The following is a 20,832-nucleotide window of genomic DNA, read 5'->3' on the forward strand; positions in this document are numbered from 1 at the left end:
ACAGAAATATTGCACAGCATGAGAATGAATCCATAAAAACTCATAAAGCACCAGGTGCTTAAAGACAACATTATCCTTAGCCTGAGGATTATATAGAGCTTTAAATGGAAGAAAATATACTTTCATAGGCCTTGCAGTGCTTGCAGCAGAAACCTTGAGTAAAATGAGGGCATCTTTGTACATTTCTCTCAATGCAGCAATAAAGTGGTGGCTAAAGAGAGAAGCATCTTCAGAACAGCATCTCCTGCACAGCTTCAGACTCACAGCTGCCTCCTGAACTTGTCCTTAGTCCAGATCCAACAGAGAAGGGTAGGTTATGCAAGGGGAGGTTCCTGCACAGGAACCACCTGATTAAATGGGCATCTTCCACAGGTAGCAGAACATTCTTGTCCCCAATCTCCTGGGGTTCTCTTTAGAAAGGAATTCTTTCAAGTACTGCTGTTTAGACTGGCCAAAAAAAAAAAAAAAAAAAAAAGTTTGCACTGTGGATGCAATTTTTGAGGCATGCAATTCAGAATGTTGATGAGATTATGGATTTCCTGGCTGATGTGAGGTTTAGAGCCATTTCAGAATTATGCAGCACAGTGTCACTGTTATCTTCTCATCAAGTCATTGCTGTTTGGGGTTTTTTGGTTGGTTGGTTGTTTTTTTTTTTTCATAACAGACAAATACACAGGGGAAACCCCATCTACAAAATAATGCAAAATAATAATAATAATAATAATAATAATAATAATAATAATAATAATAATAATAATAATAATAATGGGGTTATTGATTAGCATTACAAGTGTTTAGAATAACCACATGGGTCTGCAATAGTTTTTGGTTTAATTTCTTGCTGATTCAGTATGTTCTTTAATTTCTAATTAAAACCACTTCTAAAAGCAAAAACCTCACACAAAAATTCAAGACATTCAATTTCTACCAACATCCTTCCTGCCAAAGATTCTAGACTTGACAATGTCATATATAACATCACAAGAAATAATAATCTTTTTCATCATTTCAAAGTGGCTTCAAATCTGAAATCAATGAGGATGAGTACATGTATCCCCATGCCAAAATTCATGCTTTCAAAATAAACCTGACAATAATGTCACATATATCATCTTTCCACTTGTACATTTAGCATTCTTCATTTGCAGAATACCAGATGTTTCCTGTGTAAACTTCTGGGCACATATGCAATTGATAAATGGAGAGGAAATTAATGAATTGAGAAGATAAGCCAATCTGGGCCGAAAAAGATGGTCTCCAGCTGTGAATGGAAGTGATTTATCATTGAGCTAAAGGATCAGCTTTGCTAGCTCAAACCAGCGGGTACATCATTTCATTTAATCCAGACTTCCACACAGATATTTAAGAGTCTTGCAACTGACTGCAGCAGAGCCAGAATTTCACCCGTAGTGTTTGCTTTAGACTGAAAGCCCATTCCCCACAGTTTTGTTGTTATTATTTATTTATTTATTTAGTAAGTGCGGTTATTTCTGTAGCAGAGGAATAAAACCCATCCATTTGTGCTCTTGGGGTAGAAAGATTGCAGCTGTGGCTGCTGCTTAGCACAGCAAAAGGAGACTGAGATTTATTCTCTCTTTTTAACCTTTGGTAATGACAGGGGCTTGTTGATCTTGTCATTGTTGACACCTGCCCAAACCAGTGAAGAATGTAAGGTTTTGCAGACTAGAAGCACGTGGCTGTTTGGGAACTTGAATACCTGAAATGTGCACACAAGCTATTATGACTTGTTCTGGTAAATATTTGTGGAAAGTGAAATTATAGAAGATACTTGCAGATGTTTAGTTCAGGACATGTTTTTTTACCTGCAGTGAGGCTCAGTGGAATAAAGTGTTCCCAAACCTCACCACGACACCCCTGGTGTACAGGGAGTAGCCAGACAGAGGTGAAGAGATGAGATTGTAACTCAGATCTTGGCTTCCAGTCACACATTCTGTCGTTTTATGCAAACACAATAGTACAGAACTGAATTTCTATTTTAAAACCCCAAATTACTTTCCATCTGACTCATCTCCATGACAAGCTTACTCTGAGCCTCTAAAGGCACCTAGGCTTCTGTAAGAAAAGGGATGGGAACCTGTGGTGAGGGAGACCCTTCCCAGACAAGAGCTGTAAGGTCAGTTTGGGTGTAACACTGCATCCCATGTCCCACTGTGCCTTTACTTGTCTAAGACTGAGGCCTTAGAAGCAGCTCAGCACGGTAGAAATGGTTTCCAAACCCTGCCACTATGAAGACAATCATTAAGGTCATATTTTTCTTAGATTCTCTTTTACTTCTTATGCTACTCTGTCATACTAAGGGATTCAAAGCTCCTGTAATTCATTCTTGGTGTAGGAATTACAGTCCTTTGTGCAGCAGAAACAGAATAATGTGACTTGACCTGATGTCACAAATGGATATGGGAATTCCACTGCACATCCATCCATCATGGCAAAGTCACTGGGGGGATACAGATGAGTATCTTCCCAATGCACATGAAGACGGTGGTTTTGTGAAAAGCTACAAAAGAGAGTGTTCTCTGCTGCTGCTCCATGACTAAAATAATTTGGCCCATTCTCACAAAGACATTGATGAAATACAGGTGACCTGGCTAAACACAACATGGAGGAGAAAAAAAAGATTTTTTGTAAGCTTCTTCTCCCAGTTCCTTCTGATTTCAAGTCCAAATAAGCCTAATTGAAGTACTTTGTGTGCTGACATGCTGTCAGGGTCAGGAATTTGGGTTTTTGAAAGACAAACTGTGCAATGTTTTTGATTTCAGTAAGTTGAACTCCAAAGAGAATTCTTTGTGGTACAGACACACATTTGGCCTGAAAGCCCTTGCCTGATGTAGTATGAGATCAGCAACTTGAGGAACTACCAAGCAAAGGCAAAACTTGGTCTTTCTGCTTGAGCAAAATAAATCCGAGGCACAGAATATGTTCAGTCAAGAAACTAATCCCACTAGCACCTGAAATGCTGGGACAGAGAGGGATTTCAGGCAAGGCTATCAAATTCCAGCAGTGCCCTAATGCTGCTCTAAAAGAACAGCTGTGTCTTTTGCCAAACAAAGTAAAACAAATAAGGAAAAGCCATAAAGCAGAATAAAAAATACACCATATTGGTCTTTCTAACTGTGTCGTTTATCTGCAAATTGGTATGAACTGTACTAACAGCACTTTTAAGAATTATTTTCTGAAGAATGTGTATTTCATCCCTTTATTTAAGGTTTTGCCTATTTCAACCATATACCCTTATTTAAATTAACATCACATTTTAATACTCCCTTGACCTTAATAATGGATTTGATGGTGAGGTCCACAGGCTACATGGAATTCTGTGGGGTATAAAAGACCTGCTCCATTGTTGTTAGTTGGTGGCCATTCATTTAAATTTTACTAGAAACTGTCAGTATAAACATCTGATAACTTGAAAATCATCTTCTGAAATTTACTTTTTTCTCAATTTAAACACAACATATATCCTTAGATTCAGAGCTTAGGCTCAGGCCACAGTTCCTCACACAGTTCTGTACAAAATGCTGCGTTCAGAAAGCAGAAAGAATGAATGTCATTACCGGATTAAGTCCAGCAGTGCATCTGCAGAGCTCATGATGGGCTTTCCACCCTCCTCAGTGCTCTCCTTCTGTGCTGCTCCACCAGGGTGGATAATGGAGACCATAATTATTCCCACAATCACAGCCACAAACGTTGTCCACAGGTAGTAAGTGACAGTTATGATTCCCAAGCGACTGGAAGTCTTGGCATCCAGGGCTGCAAGCCCAGACATCAAGCTGTGGGAAGAAAACACAACAAAAATTGTATCTTTTGCATTATGTTAAGGCAGCTGTAGGCCTAATTTCTGAATTATTTCAGTCTGCCTGCTTCTCTTACAGCTCGTTCTACATGTCAGTGTTTTTATAAGCTTGCCAGTAACACTAAAGCTATAGTCTCTGTGTCTGAAGAGGTGTTTTCCAATTGCCAGGTCAAATCCTGGTTACTGGAAAGAACTTGCAAGCTCAGGCTGCACATGTGGCGACTGAATCCTACTGAGTCTTCCCTGAAATTCCAGTGACAGTTTAACACAAGTTACAAATGTGATGGCCCAGTTCACAGGAGCAGTGGCAATAGTCATTAAAACTCTGTGTATGAAACTCTACACATAATTTACAGAATAGTAGAATAATTCAGGTTTGAATGGGCCTCTGAAGAAAATCTAATCAACCCCCTCACCCCTTCTTGTGTGAAATAGGGACACAATTTTGAAATTAAAACCACTAAGGGGCAATTTTGTCACATATTCCTTTCTTTACCTAAAAGAGTAACTTTTTTTCTTTTCTAAATCAATTTAAAGCACAATATATTTTTGCTTTACCAGGGGGCATATTGGGAGCAGACTGTAATTCAGTGTGCTTCCAGTCTGTGAAGACAGTGGATGGGATGCAGAGGAAACACCTCCATGGGAAGTGTGGCTGCCCAGTTGGGAGCAAAGAACATGCTGTGATCACTTCAGCCTTTTCATAGAATCAGAGAATAATAGAGTAATACAATCATAGAATATGCTGAGTTGGAAGGGACCCATCAGGATCTTTCCTCTTCAGCTCCCTGTCCAGCACTGCCAGAGCATGGACAGTGCTCTTGCTTGTACAGTTTCCCAGTGCCAAGCCATACAACTCTCTACCATGAGATCTAGCTCCCACTGACCCTCTTTAACAGCCAAATAAGACATGGCACTCTTTGGCTCCTGAAGTTGCTTCAGGCTGCTCTGACATAGACCCTGATGCAGTTTCCAAGCGACCCGAGTCTGATATTTGGCTTTCCACTGACAGCAGTGTTGTTCAGGACTTTAAACTGAGATTTAACTTTGGATAATTCTCTGTGAACTCTCCAAAGCATGCATCTCAGGAAAAGTACCTGATAAAATACCACATTTACTATTTGGTGTGTCCAGCTTTGTCATCAAAACAGACCTGTTTATCAGGCCTGTTCTCATAAACATTTTCTAAGCTGCATCTCCTTGAAAGAGATCTCCTTAACCTCACTCTGCTGAGAGAGGTTGTCTAGAGCCAATGCTAAAGTGCAGCTTAACCTTTATAGTAGATTTAATGAAATCAAATGGGTGGATTTAGTGTTCAGGTTCCTGCTATCCACTAGATTAATTAAGAAAATGTATTGCTTTTCTGCATTGCCAATCTCTCATCTAGCAGGGTTTTGTTAACACTATAGGAGCAAGGCTGTACTGGAGTTTGGATAATTTAGAAAATGAGCATCTCAGTAACTCACTCATATAACCATTGTTCTTTGCTCTTATTTATCATTGGATTTGATAAAAATCCCACCTTTCTGTGTGTGTGCAAAGCACTGTGTAAAAACACAGCCCTGCATACTGAAAAAACAGTAGCAGGAATGCTACTTTGTTTCTTGACATTTCCCTTGGATGAGTCCATGCAGAAGAGTAGATATTCTAAAACATATTTTTTATAAAACAGTTAAGATAAATACTTTTATCTCAAATTAATGTGGCAGTTTTCTGTTAAAAAAAAACCCTATGTTGCTATCAGATTTCTAGGACTGAACTCTTCTCTCAGGCTGAGGTTCCACAGAGCATTGAGCCAGTTTGACAGCTCATTGCTGCAGAGTGGATACCTGTATTGTACTAGACTACAGCACTGTTCCACCCCCACATTCCCAAGGGGGAGGAAAAAAAAGAAAGAACAATTAAAATCAGGTTGATTTTTAACTAGCTGGATGTTTTTCATGGTAACAATTTTCAGGGGTTTTTATATATGCACGGCAATGATACCAGTGGTGTGAAGGCCTGACTGTTGAGCAGCAGAGCTGTAACTTGTGGGCAGAGCAATTCCTTGGAGAGGGCACTGCAAAGGAGATGGATAGGGCACTACCAAGGAGACAGAGAGGTCACTTCCCTTCCCTCCCTGGTACTGCCCTGGAGCCACTGCCAGTGAGGTGAAGCCACACTGTTCCTGTTGTCCTTGATGCCTCTGTGCCGTGTTTGTTCTACAGAACAACAGAGGGATGAGGACTTGTCTTGACCACTCACCTGAGAAGTATTTCCCAAAGCACTTAGGGAAAAAAATCCTAATTAAATATGTCCAGTGGTTCAGGTGACTTTAGGGTTGTTACCTCAGCCTTAGGATGCAGAGCCTTAGGATTTGGGAGGATGCTGTTCACCTGGAATCTAATCTCACCTTGGCTCATAGGTGGCAAATCCTGAGGGGGCTAATAATGAGATTTCTATGTCTTGGGGATATTCATTAACTAAAGATCATCATCTGTAATGAGATTATCCTATCACCAGATAAAGTCATGCTCAGTTCATGCTGTGATAAGAAAGTCCTCAAAAGTAATTAATTATGAAGGTGCAGTGGGGTAACTGTGATGTGACAGAAGCATGAACAGAGGTCTGGGCTCAGATAAAGCCCTGTGTTCTCCATGGCCTGCAGTGCTCAGTTTTAGGAAGGGACCACTGGAACCAGTTCTCCAAAGACTGGGGAGTTTTAATTGGTCATGTCATTTTAGGCAATAGCTCAGAATCATTTCAGAAAGAAATGCCTGCAACTAGAACAAGACAGTAATCACTCATTCACTATTTTTTGTTTCACTGCATATGTTTGATGTCAGAAGGAACAGGACAAAAGACACAAAGATTAATAGACATATTGGTTATCACAGTTATTGTACAAAGCAAGTAATACACAATACATCACAGGAGCTTTTTACTGTTGATCTCTAGAGTTCTAACATTCACACAATGTAGCCAAAGGATGACAAGGAAAAGTACTCTTCTTACTTCCTAGGGAACAGGGAGGCCAGGAGGAATAAGCTTCCAGCTAATTTAAACTAAGATCACTGTGTCATGCTCAGGGCTTCCCTTTAAGTCTAATTTCCATCAGACATTCTTGGCTACTTAAAAACTTCCTTAAGAGTTTCCCAAGATTCTTCTAAGCCAGAACAAAGCTATTCCCATGGCTTCCACTACTAGACTCTCATGAAACACACTGGAATGGAAAACAGTGTACCTTTAATTCTTGTCAAACCTCAGAATCTGGTTGGCCTTGAAATAAGAGGGCAGATACTTGATTCATAGATTAAAATCCTTTGAGATACTGTGCAGCTAAGTAGCTCCCACACATATGATTCATGTGTAGTTTCCATAACATGTTTTAATGATAGCCAAATGGACAAAACAGGATTAAGACAATAAAATACAATCTGCAGCTTTTCTAAATAACTACTGTGCATCTCACTCCTTTAATCAGTCTGGGAAAAAAAAATCCCTCAAATTGTAATTTAATGTTCAGAGACCATTTCTTAGCTTGTATAGAAAAAGACCTGTCAAGCCTAAAGGGAAGGGGAAGACATCTTCAATTTTAGGAATTATATGTGACTAATTAAAAAGGTAAAGTCAGTTTCTACATTGTTTAAAGTATTTGTAATTGTACAAACCAAAGAATCAAGTACTAAGTTTCATGTCTGCTTTGAAGGAAATCTGTGTAAAACCCCCAAAACTAATATAGAATTTTTGATGTAAAGAAGGGAATTCTTTCCAATATCTTGGAAATCTAATTATGCCCATGCAAACAAGTAGCTAAACCCTTTTGAGCACCTCTAGGCTTGTTCTGGCTGTCACAGATAAACATTAGGTATTTTAGTTACAAATAAAAATAGAACTTTCTATCTTCTCTGCAGTTGTCTAGGTTTTTCTGTTGCTTTCTGGTAAAAGCACATTTTTTGTCCTGTCTCAAGATCAAGCCCTATATCCCCAGAAAGGGAAAATACAAGAAGCTGCTGCTAAGACCCCATTCTGCATGTTTATTTTGTCTTCCTCTCCACCAGAAGCCATCTGGATGTTGCTTTGAAATAGATGGATATGGATAAAGTTATCAGAAGGGATTAGTGTGATTAGAAAGACATTAATCCTGTCAAGAAGTAATGGTCAAGTATTAACCACAAACAGTTGTTCCTAGAATGATGTTTGTTTTCATTCATCCTGTTCTCTCCCTCCCATTCTCATTTCGTAATTGCATGCCATGGAAAAGACCTTCCTAAGCAAGTTCTCCCAGTGAGGCTGGGAAGTGCCTCTAACAGCTACATTAGAGATGATTGTATTCCAGCTGAGCATCATGAAAGGGAAGTGCTGGCTTCACTAATGATGCTTGATCATGCAGGCAGGCTGTCGTTCACCTTTTTGTCAAGGTCAGTGCCTTCAAGTCTCAACATGACAATAATGTACATTTCTATAGCACAGGCCATTTAATCATCTCAAAATGCTTTACCAGTGGAACCTCCTCCCATGCAGGAAGGCAGTATCTCCATTTTATAGACAAGGAAACAGAGAAATTAAGGCACTTTTAAGTCAAGGCAAACCACTTACAGTGAAAAAAAAAGATCTGCCTAAGAGATCTCTGTATTGCAGTGAACCATCACACTTCTCATCTGTGCCCAGCTATCTGTGCTTTCAGAAGAGTCTGCTTCTCTTCCATGAAGGCACCATTTTCAGAGTAACATTTGCAACAGAGAAAATAAAACTCTCTACAGTAATGAAAGAAAGAAAGTAATGAAACTTTCTCTGGCTCTTTTTATAGTTTAATGCTTGATTTGTTCTTAGTCTCTAGAGTAGTTCAAATTATTTCAGCACTGAGAAAGTGGGATCAGAATGACTTTTTCTTTTCAGGATATCCTTTTGCTTTCTTCTAATATGAAAAACACCTACAGAGCAAGACACTGCCATGGCTGCAGCAGAGAAAGGACAGTGGTAGTGGTGGGAAGATCACAGCCCAGCCCTGTCTCTGCTTCACTGTAGCACATGGTCTGCCCTTCCTGACAGAGATTGTCACAGTAGTTTTGCAGACTGCTGGTGTACTTCAGGCTTCTGCTGATCTGAACACAACTAAGGGGCCATTCTGGTCACTGTGGTCAGTGGAATGATCCCCAATGTCATGTATTATTAAAAATTTCATAGTATCACAGCCTGATTTTCAAATGAGTTGAGATGTCTAGAATCTTCGTGAAGGTCCAGGGGGCTACTAAGGTTCATCTCCTGTGCAAATCAAGTAATAGAAAACAGCTTTTTAAAAGTTTAGATGTCTTAATAAAAATGAAATCATGTCTAAGCTCAAAAAAGCCCAAATGCAGAAAGTGGTGGCTGTACTACAAAGAGGACTGCTGCAGCAGTTTCTGTATGGTTGGATTAGCAGCTGTAAATAGCACTTGAAATGTGAATTCACTTTTCAGAGCCTCAGTATGTAGCTATTTTACTAAACACAGTGGAAGCCCAAAGGTGTCAGGCATGATGGAAAATCTGGCTCTTGATCTTCAAGCAACAAAAACATGTTAGAAGATCTTGCTGTCTGCAATACACTGTTTGCAGTGATTGTGTTTAATTCCACAGCTAAGGTGCTAGGAAAGAAACCAATCTACATTTCTAATACATCATAACATGCATAATTTTGAGATTTTGTTTCTTAAATTGCTTTATAAAATAGTAAGATTTTTATTTTTTACCCAAAATGTTGATATCTCCTTTATCATCCAACACTTGTGACTCTTAATGACAAATTGACATACACAGCAAAAATCCTGCCAGGAATTCACATAATGCATTTAATTTTCTCTTTCTTGTGCAGTAGGAAATCTGCTTTTATGGACTAATGTAAACAAGGCAGGACTTTGTACAGCACACTGTGAAGGCTGATGTCCAGTGTCTGCTCTGTCACCTGCGTATGTGAGGTTACTGTGATACATGAGTGCTGGAAGGGAAGAACAGCAACCTTTGGTCACTGACTGATAAAGGAGATTGCAGTGTAGCTCATGCAGAATTCAGGCTGGCTTGTTGACTTCAGCTGTTGTGATATAAAAAAGGAGTTTCCTAAATTCAAAGGTCAGAATGCAAACAAACCCAAATTATCTATTAAATATGGATGTGCAGCTTCACGTAGTGGAAGGAGCCAAGAACCCTATTAATACTTGATTTTTTCTTTTCTGTCAGTTCTTTCAAGCATTTTTAGATTAAGGAAAAAGCAAAAGGATTTGAAACACAAATTTGGATTATAAACAAATGTCAGATTTATTCAACTGGTTTTTGTCTAAGGAAGCAGAGGGAATCCAGCCAGCCCCTCAAGTTCCACATGTTGTTCCCATTCCTTTGTGAGACACTAAGTATTTTAGAGCTCTCTGAGGACTACAGAAAAATTCTATCAGGTTGCAAACTGTTCATACCCCATTTGTAATCTCTTCAGTGCTTTCCACACCCATTCACTCTGTGGCCACAGATTCCTCTTGCACATCACTAGATCCCTACTGACACTCACTAAATTATTGGTACTGAGTTGGTCCAGTTTTGTCATTATGATGTGTAATTGCGACATGTCATTTTTCACTGAAACAGTCTGGACCTCTGGGTTGCACAAAAAAAAGAAAACACTACAAAACAGTATTGGATCTGACCATTAGACTTACTGTTCCTAAACACAGCTAAGAACTTTGATAATGTTCCAGATGATAATGTGGAGAAACTTCTGAATATGTCTGAGACATGGAGGAGGGATAAAAATTTTCCTCTACAAGCTGAAGCATCTCAAATGAGGACTTTTGGGGTAATCCGACACCAGTTCTGCAATATAATAGCAATAAGGAGAACTGAAAATAGTATAATGGTGTCAAGTGAGATTGCTTTCTGACTGGTTCTTCTTACCCTTGGGTAATCCTTCTCTTTCAGTTTCATCTAAGTAGTTTTGCTTTTCAGTCTGAAAATAAATATATTTATTCCCTCTAGTCATCTCCTTAAAACTCACTTCTCTACACTTGCTCCACAATAAAGACTTGAGATGATATATCCTAGGAAAGGGCTAACAGCTTGTTCTCACTGGGGTGAAATGTACTTTTATTATTATTTACATTACAGTGATACACATCACAGGTAATGCAGAAATGGGGCTCTATACACACTTTATGTTATCATTCAGGTACCCCACAGATTTCCCCATACTAACCCAGCAGAAGGTTTACCCTCCCCTGTTGGGGAAGACCTGTTCCTCAGTGCCAATATTTTTCCATCACAGGTGAAAACAGAGGGGAAAGTCCAGAGTCTAATAATGTGAAGAAAAAAAGCTCTGTGTTTCCAAAGCAATTTCATTCTATGGGAAGATAAATCTGCCATGGTACTTTATGAAACATTTTTCTGAGCACGCTCTTCAGAGACCCAGAGGCAGCGTTTTGCAGCTGCTCAGCACATCACTAGATAATACAGTACATAAATTTGATTGCAGTGGATTACAGAACCATAGAATTGTTTAGGTTGAGAAAGACCTCTAAGATCATCAAGCCCAACTGTTCCTTATTGCGGCCGGGCTGGGGTCTGTGGCTCAGACCCAGGCAGCCGGGACCGACCCCGAGAGGGTGTCCCGCAAGGGACAGTCTTTGCAGAGGTCTACGGCGTTCCCTCCGCCGCCGGGGTGCCTCCGCAGAAAGGTGCCTGTCTCAGCAGGCTGTCAGCTCTCTAGGGATTTCAGCGAGAGTGATTTTCAGCTCTTGTTCTGTGAGGCAAACCCCAGGCTGGACCGGGAGGAGAGAGACGAGAGGCTCGTTTAGCAGCTCCGCGTGAGGCAGCCTTATTAGCCCGCACCCCGCGAACGGGAGGCTCGGGACGAGCTCTCCAAACTCGAAGGGGGAGAAGGGTAGATCTTATAGGGATACAAGGGTGGGTGTGAGAGGGTGGAAGCCAATGGGTTACAAAGAATCTACACAGAGTCTCCCAGAGGATCATGGTTCTTGTGGTCTCTCGCCCTCACCAAGAAGCGCTGCCTTTTCCAAGGGGGTCTTGCTGGGGGGTTATGCAATCTCCTTATCTCAGCAGGCCTCTCTCCAGGGCAGGGGCTGGGCATACCCCACAGTTCCTTGCCCCAGCACTGCCAAGTCCCACTAAACCATGTCCCCAAGTGCTACATCTACTTGTCTTTCAAATACAACCCAGTCTGCCAGCAGCACAAGGATAAGAACAGAGTGGATGGTATTTAGGTGAATGGTTTAATTCATACATAGCAGAAAAGGCCAAGCCAAAACTGACCAGAACCTTATGTTATCCACCCTTTCCCATTTGGTCTTCAGGTAAATTATGTGTCAAGACAATATGGAAAATACCTCTTGGTACCAGGGATGTATTAGAAGAAACAGTACTGCACAAATTCTCATTCACATAAAACCAGCACTACTGATTATCAATTTTGGCTGCCCTTTTTATTTAAATATAATCATAAATAGAAAAAAAAAATTCATAGCCTTTTAGACATCTGTTTTCCTTCCGAATGGATATTATACTGATCAGACAGTGGTTTATAATCATGATAAAAGGTTTAGATTGCCAATTGCAGTACAGGTCTTGGAGATTTTGGGTCAAACTTTTCATCTCTAACAAGTGGTGAGCTTAAGTAGTAAAACAGTCAAACAATCTCCAGTGTGTGGTTTATTGCCAGCTTCATCTACAGCTGAGAGCAAACAAACAGTGCCCAACACAACCTACCCAGGCCAATGGTCTGTCCCACAGCCTTGTTTTAACTCCCAGAGAATAAATATGCTGTTGCTGTGAGGTACTCTGGGGATGTGTGCACAGCCACTGAAGCCATGCATGGCTGTGCCCTCGCTCTGAGCTGCCAGGGCAGGGATGGGAGCCCTGCAGCCACAAACATCCTTCGCAGGAAATTGGGTGCAAAGCCGCGCTAATGTGGTTGTGCTGCTTCCAGCACCAGCCAGCACCATCTGACACCAGCCAGCCCGATGTGACACCAGCCAGCCTGATCTGACACCAGCCAGCACCATCTGACACCATCCAGCACCATCCAACACCAACCGGCACCATCCGACACCCTCCAGCCTCATCCGGCCCAAGGCTGCCCAGCTGGGATGGCAGCATAAGGGACTTCCCAGCTGCCTGCACCCACAGCATCTCCTCTTGCACACCTTACACCACTGTGAACTCTTCAGGGGTAATTAAGGAGTTCTGAGAGGCAAAATTTGCTATGGCTCAGTACAGCTGAACAGTGACAGAATTCCACTAGGACACAATGAGCAATATTTGTCATTGGTGGGATGTTGAAATGCCAGCATGTTCCCCAAATCAGAGAAAAATATATGGGGAAAAGGGTACTAAAAAGAGTAGTTTCTAATTAAGTACTAGGCTCTAAGAGCATGAGTAAGAATCACCAACTTGGGAATGTGAGCAGAACGATGAAGGATTACCAGAACTGATGGCATTATGGACAGGAATCCCCTTAAAGAAAGACAATACTATATTTAGAATATTGTATCTAATTCATCAACAAAACCACAATGGTAACTAATATTTATTACTACCCCCCAAATGGGCCTTCAAATAAATAAAAAAAATTTATTAGCATACACTTGTTTGTACCAGGCACAACACACTCTCTGGAACAAGCTTTGTAATTTAAAAAATACAGATCAAATCAGTTCTTTAGTTTTGCCTATAAAGGGAATAATATTTCTTTAACAAGATCTGCTCATGGAAAAGAATCAAATCTCTGCTACTCAGTATTTCTTAAGCATCTAGAAAATGGTTGGTAGCAAATACAAAATATAATAATCTTCCTAATCTTAAAAAAACGAAACTGCTTTTTCCAAAGGGAATATTCACCGGGGTAACCAGCCTGTTTCAACAGCTGAACCATTCAAGTCTGCCCTTACAATTCTTTCCCAGAAGCACTCTCACTGCTCACTGCTAATCACAGCCTTAGAAAACTCAGCCCTATAGCTCTTTGCTGATAAAAGCTTAATCATATAAACAAGGAGGGTGCTGGAATAAAGGATGCAACTTTATCTTACATATATAGGTAGACATATAGGACAAAGAGAACTGGGGAGGTTCAGCTGGTACAAACCTGTGTAGCTCTGGATTTAGCCTGCTTTTCTGAACAACCAAGGCTCATGCAGTCAAACACTGTGTGTGTGAGAGCCCTTACTAATAACACGTTAATTCAGAGAGAGTTATGTTCCTGTAAGGTCTGTGAAACTTTACATATACAGGAGAGAAAGAATGTGTGGGCTTCTAGAATTAACTTGAAAAAGAACCAGGGGCTGCGAGCCCTGCCTCTTCTCCAGCCTTCCTCACAGGTCTGCAGCACACACATTTTGCAGCTCATCTTAGCTGCATGTGGTGGCTGTGCCTGCCAACAGCAAAGCAGTGCTGGGAGCCAGACCTCCTCCCCCCCTGTGGGCTCACCAGCACCTCTGCATTTTGAACAGAAAGGGAGAGTTGCATTTTCTGTTCTGGGGAAAATGCCAGTGTGAGTTCTCGGCCTACTGGAAGGAATCCATGCCAAACAGCAGCATTAGAAATGCCTCAGCAGTGGTAAATTATTCCATATTATTCCGGTCCAGTATTATTCTTCAAAACTATGAAATGATGACAGATCAGGTTTCGGTACCAGCCTCCACAAAAAGCTTAAATCAATGCATTCATGCTTACTGAAAATCAAGTTTGGCCCACTGAGAACTGATCAGTACAAAGCTGGTAACATGAGCTGAAGATGTTGGGGCAGGGAATGGGCACAAGGACAAGGATGCTCTGAAGGAAGGTGACAGTGCATGAGTTGTAGCACAGTACCCACCAGCATGGCCTGCGCTGGAGCTGGCACAGACAGGAGCAGGTCAGAGGGTTTATATTGTCTTTAGCAAATGTGAGAAGATATTAAGAGGAAAGTTGTGTTTTTGTTCCTTTCCCAGTCTTTTGTGTCGTGCAGAGCACAAAGACATTGACATCACATTTGATTACTTCAAGCATTTAAGAAGTTGAGAAACTCGAGTGATGCACAGGTATCTCTGCCAATCCATTTGTCATGGAAGCAGGTGAAGGAATCCCGTATGTGTGTGTGTCTGTGGAAGTTTATAATTAACCACAGTGAAAGAAAATGGAAGGTTTATTACTTTCTGGGTAGGTAGTGGCACCGGCAATCGCCGGGATGCAGGAACCCGGGCAATGGTACCGGCAGTCCCCGGGATGCAGGAACCCGGGCAATGGTACCGGCAGTCCCCGGGATGAAGGAACCCGGGCAGTGGCACCGACAATCGCCGGGATGAAGGAACCCCGGCAGTGGCACCGGCCATCCCCAGGATGCAGGAACCCGGGCAATGGTACCGGCAATCCCCGGGATGCGGGGTTTCCAGGCAGTGGCACCGGCAATCCCCGGGATGCGGGGAAGGATCGGGCACGGGGAGCGAGGCGCCGTTCCTCGGGGTCCCAGCAGAGCCGCCTGGTGGCCGCAGGGTGCATTACAGTTATCACAACCCGAGCCTCCGGCCGCGCCGGGAATGCCGGAGGGGCAAGGAAAGGGGGTTTAACAAACCTGAGCAGAGGGATCTGCCTGAAGGGTTTGATAAACAGCACTCTCAGGGCAGGACGCATGGCAAACTGCGTGCGTGCCTGCTGGAAAACCTGAGATGTGTTGAAGGTTGAAGCATTTTGCACATAAGGAAGAAAATACACTATTTGCATTGCCCCTGTCAAATGAGCATCGAAGCCTCTGTCCCAAAGAGAATCGGGGAACTTCGGATCTTCTGCAGCTGATCTTTCAGGCTTGGTGAGAACATCTCCTTGTCCAGCTGCAGTAAGAGCTTGGCCAGTGTCTAAATGTGTAATTACGAATTCAGATTTGGCTCCTATTCTCTCTGAGCTCTGTTAATATTTTAGTTCCCAGGTTTAACAGCAGTATCCTGTGTTTATACATAAAGTAAGAAGTGTACATCTAGTAACTACAGGGTCTAAAATTTGATCTTCTAAGACTCCAGTACTGAGTATCCCTTAGGCAGACATGAACTGTCAGACTATTTGTCTCAGGTTTTTTTCTTTATCTTGCTAACAGAAGTGTTGTGTGGCTAGCTGTTCTCACAGCTGAGAAAAGCAAACTCTACACACAGGGGTTACTAATAGGTATGAGCAGGGCTAAGCCTCAGGCAGAGGATGGGTGCAATAAATATATACTATTTTAAAAGTCATTTTATGATGCTATGAAGCTTTATGTTTATGTAACCAGATAACTGAAGTAATATCAACCCCCACCCTTAATGAAGGTCCATGCCATAACAAAAACAAAAGCTCATGCACGGCTCAAACTGACAGACTAGTGGGTGGTGTTTGCCTTTCCAAGATTTTTCTGTCTGTGGGAAAAGAAAAAGTAAGACCACAGGTGACAGGAGACATGGGAAACAGATACAGGAGCTCTGGGATAGAGCAATTCCAGGAGCAGGACAAAGTACAGGAAAACAAGAAACTGTACATCAAAGAAACAGTCTCCTGTTGTTTGACAGATTTCCTCTGCGTCCAAGGAACTTTTAAAATAAACACCATTCGGGGATACCTGACTATCATAATTTCCTCATTCCCAGTGGATACAATCTACAAAGCTCCTGTTTTAACTCTCTAAAAATAAGGTCAAGAGGGGGAGTACAAATTTTCAGCCATTTCTGTTTAATGCTGGATTTGTGCTAGTGGTCTGTAAGTGCAAGATTTTCTAGTCCATTGTCAATCTTCTGACCCATGCGGTTGCCACTTTTTTACTTCTGCCACAACCCTTCAAAATAAGCTCTGGATTTGGAAACACATTTTAATCTTCCTTTCTCACCTTTCCTTTTCTTTACAAGTAATTTCTTTACTTCTGTGTTCAAAGAAAAACTTGTATGAATTTCAACTAGGAGAGCAATATTTAGTATTCTTTTTATGGTGCTGTGCTCCCGGCTTTTGTAAAGAATAATAGAGAGTAATTGAAAAGATAATTTAAATGCCATTGCTCTGGCAGGACAGGCTGAGGATATTCCAAATGCACAAAGAAATGTAGTTTAAATGTGCATGCAGATTGGTAAAAATACAGAGTACTGGTTTACTGATTTTATGAAATGCATGTGTGGAAAATACTGTGCTTGTTATAAAAAAACCCTAAAAGACAACCAGCCAAAAAAGCCCAAACTGTACAAGAATGTCATTATATCTGGAGTGTTTTTTTCTTGCAAACCCTGCCACTTTAGTTTGTAATAGCAGGCACTACTGGTTTGTTATACAGGGAGATGGACTCACACTGTCTTGCAAGGAGAATTTAACCTCTTTGAAAGTTTGTAAAGTTTCTTCTCTTTCCTTCTCAGAGGACACAGTGCAGCTGCTGTGACAGTGAGGCTCAGAGGTGTCACTTCTCTAGGCAACTTAGAGCCATCACAGGTTGTGCCAGAGCAGTTCTTTCCTACCGTGCTGCTGTGCTTCCCAACATCTCTAAATATACAAGAGGATCTAAAGAGCTACACATTTTAGGGAAGGACATGTAAATCTGCTCCATCCCTTTTCTGTCCTCCTTACTATGCCACTTTCTCATGTAAGACTCTTGTTTTCTTTGGAAGACTCTCACCTCTCAAAAAATGTTCTGGCTTGGTGTTTTCTAGATGCATGGGCCAGGACCAAGTGTGAGTCCATGGTCATAAAACCAGTTTCGGTCACAAAGCACCATGACTCAGCTTTGTTCTGTGGAAAACCATGAGAAGGCAGATATAAGGGTAGGTGATTTAAAAATACAATTAGTGCTGTTAATCATGTTCATTTTGGAAACTCTTAGTGATCTGAAGACTAGAAACATGCTTTTTTCTCAAAGTGGATGATGAAGTCTTGGTGTATGTATTAGGTTCCAGAAGCGGAACGAGATATTGCAGTAATTTTTTCTCAGCTCTGGTAAAGTTAGCTTTGTTACTTTCCATCTCTTTAATAACCTCAGCCTTGGGCACATGAACTGTGGCCATCCAACTGGTGTGTTTTTGTGACTGCAGTCAGTGGGAAGACAGTCAAACTTAGAGAAAAGCCTGCCCTAAGTTACATCCTCCCACAGCAAAGGCAGCTACCATGCACCAGTCAGTGCCAGCATTGAGATCATGAATTCTGCTACCAATAAAATGCCACCACCAAATGTCCTACCTTTAATGTACTAAGAAATAATTTTCACTTCCAGCTATATATTATTAGTTCACTGGAGACACAGGCTTTTTTCAATATTCATCATACTACAGCACACTCAAAATGCAGGACACTGAATTAACTGTGCTTTTTCATCTTATTTGTATAGTGTATTATTTCAATTGTTTAGATTTAAGGCAGGCTTTTTGATAAGGTGGGTTATTTATTCCATATATTTAACTTCTAAGTAGCTTGAAGGAAGAAGTGCTCCCATTACAAGGGAAAAAGAAAAATAATTCAAAAAACCCAACACATTAATTTTAAAGCAAGTAATACCTGTATGAGGTATGGCAGAAATGATCCTATCAATTAAAAAACATGTTCATGGCTCCACTAAAATTATGAATGTACAGCAGGCAGTGATGCCTCTGGCACTGCCACTTACTTCAGTCACAACTAAACCAGTGTGTTGACAAATCTCATTTAAGAAACTTCAAAAGTTATTGGAGAAATCATTGTCTTCACTTACCTTGAGACAACCAGAGGGAGAATCAGCATTTTCAGCATCCTCATCAATAACTCACCAGGAAACTGGAAGTAACTAATTTCCTGGAAATACATGGAGAGATGCTTATTGTTTTGAGCTAAAGACAGACTCTCTTCACGAGTGCTGCTAGAGCTGTGGATCAGATAACATTGCTAAAATCTGCACCTTTGGTGCAAAGATAAGGTGGCAAAGATAGCAGGCTTTAAAAGATAATTTTAAAATTAATTAGATTACATAATGCATTCTTATTCAATAAACACACTGCATTGTTCGTTCCTTTACAAAGGCAGACAAAAATGAAATGTGCCATCTCTTGGAACTACTGTTCACCAGCTGCCCTGAATAATCTCTCCTCCATTCTGCATTTTGTGTGTTTTCCTAACATGTTTGAAGCTATGGTTTGGACACAAACAATGTTCAGACAGACAGTGGTTTGCAGTAGCAGAACACAAAGTTGGTTTAATTTAGTTGCATTTACTGAATGCCATATTTTTAAACTTTGTGCTCAACAGTGCATTTATTAATGCATGTTGCTGTCTGATTGATACAGCAGAAATGAGCACCAGCAAAGAGCTTAGTTGAAGTATGCTGGGAGAGAATTCCCCAAGTGACTTCAGTAACATGTTCTGCTAATGATGGGAAATCTAAAATGTATTAATATGAAACACCATTGGTGTAATGTAAACATCTGCACCCCTGTGCATCTGATGCTGAAAAATATTCCTGGTGTTTTCTTTAACTATATGTGTTCCAAAATAGTATAAAATCCTATTTCATTAGCAGTTTCTGCAGGCCTATATTAAATGCTATGTTTCATGTAGCTTAAATGTCCATTATTATCATCCATACCTCCAACTTTCTAATGTGCTCCTGCTACGCTTGCCAGGTGTCTGAGAGACCAGAACCCTTTGCTAATCTATTGTTTGAGAATATGTGAAAAGACCCAAAGAACAATGTAGATTGACAAACAGATTAAATCAAACAATCTTAACAAACACATACACACGACTTTTACCTTCAAAAGCGCACCCTGAAGTTCCCCAAGTTACATACGTCTTTTGTTATGTAAGTCTGGCATTTCCTCTGCAGGGACACACTGCGAGCCACTCTTACCTGCTGGGAGAGTCGCCTCGTCCGCAGGAAGAATCCCAGGAGGCAGCCGATGGTGACGGACAACACTGAGAGGATGAGCAAACCATTCCTTTTACAAACATCCTTGATCCGAGCGAGGATTGCATCCAGGGCCACCGCCATGCTGTCCTCCCTGCTCTTTGGAGAAGAATCAGCATCCCATGGGGAGAGAATTCACTCGCTTCTCTTGTTCGGGTGCACAGATCTGGCTCTGTATAGATCAGATCAAAGCACTTCCAGTTCTGCTTAGCTGACCTGCAAGGTCACCCCTCTGCCAATAGCCATCAAGCAAGCAGCTGGCATTATTGTTCCAAATTAATACCAACAATCCTATTATCAACTACATCATTAAGAGCCTGGAAGAAGATTAGGGGGCTCTGGAAAATTAGAACAGAATGCAGTAGTATTTCTAAAACAAGACTAGTTCAAAACAAAGTGACACTCCTGGGGGAAAGGTGATGCATTCTTCAGCCTCCCCAGTTTGGGGTCTGGACACCCAAACCTATAAAGGGAACCCTGCAAGTCAGCATTCAAACAGGGAACAGAGCAATTTTCCCAAAGGGCAGAGCAGGTAACATTTTGAACAGGACTATCACAGCAGGGCAAGCTAGGTGAAACTGGACTTCATTAATTAAAGCAGGCTTGGATTTTTTGTTTTCATTGCCACAAAAAAAAAAAAAAAAAAAAAAAAGGCTGAATGAGCAGCATCAGAGACATGCATCAAACAGGAAATAGCCACAGAGTGCAACACGCAGGGACACCTTCTGTCATTTGGCATTTATTATCTTGGAAGTGAAATGATTTCACTTTTCTTCCAACCACTATGTTGATTAGAGTAGGGCCAATTTACTTTCAGAGGATTATCAGACTAAGCCACAGGGATTGCTTTCCTTTCCTTTGCTGTGTTCGCATTCAATCCCAACGCTGATTTTTATGCTAGTGAGTGTCTGATAAAAATACACCACCATAATCATTTGCATGCCACGCGTTCTTACAAAAGCATTTCTGTAGTTTCTGGGATATTCTAAGACTATTCAATGTTTTCATGGAAAATATTCCATACAGTACAACAAGGTTGTGTTTTTACACTGTTACATTTTACGCCGTGATAAAGTTATTTGTTGTTACATGCTCATGCATGAGTGGAAAAAAAACCTCGGGAGAGATTAAACTGTTCTTTTTGGGGGCAGGATCTCAA

General features: G+C 41.1%; 1 protein-coding gene across 3 annotated transcripts in view; it reads right to left on the reverse strand.

The window, feature by feature from the left end:
* SLC1A7 (solute carrier family 1 member 7) overlaps positions 1-20,810 on the reverse strand; it is a 50,689-nt gene extending 29,879 nt beyond the window's left edge. For 2 of the 3 annotated variants that reach the window (XM_069023438.1, XM_069023437.1), the window contains exons 1-3: positions 19,617-20,810; positions 18,486-18,565; positions 3,576-3,791 (exon numbers count right to left, since the gene is read on the reverse strand). In XM_069023438.1, the coding sequence (XP_068879539.1) occupies positions 3,576-3,791; positions 18,486-18,565; positions 19,617-19,757 (437 nt within the window). In that variant the 5' untranslated portion in view covers positions 19,758-20,810. The remainder of the gene's footprint in view (positions 1-3,575; positions 3,792-18,485; positions 18,566-19,616) is intronic. The other variant, XM_069023439.1, reaches the window with a different exon arrangement.
* Positions 20,811-20,832: the final 22 nt, after the last annotated feature.

This window comes from Aphelocoma coerulescens, chromosome 8 (assembly GCF_041296385.1).
Source record: "Aphelocoma coerulescens isolate FSJ_1873_10779 chromosome 8, UR_Acoe_1.0, whole genome shotgun sequence".
Lineage (NCBI taxonomy): Eukaryota > Metazoa > Chordata > Aves > Passeriformes > Corvidae > Aphelocoma > Aphelocoma coerulescens.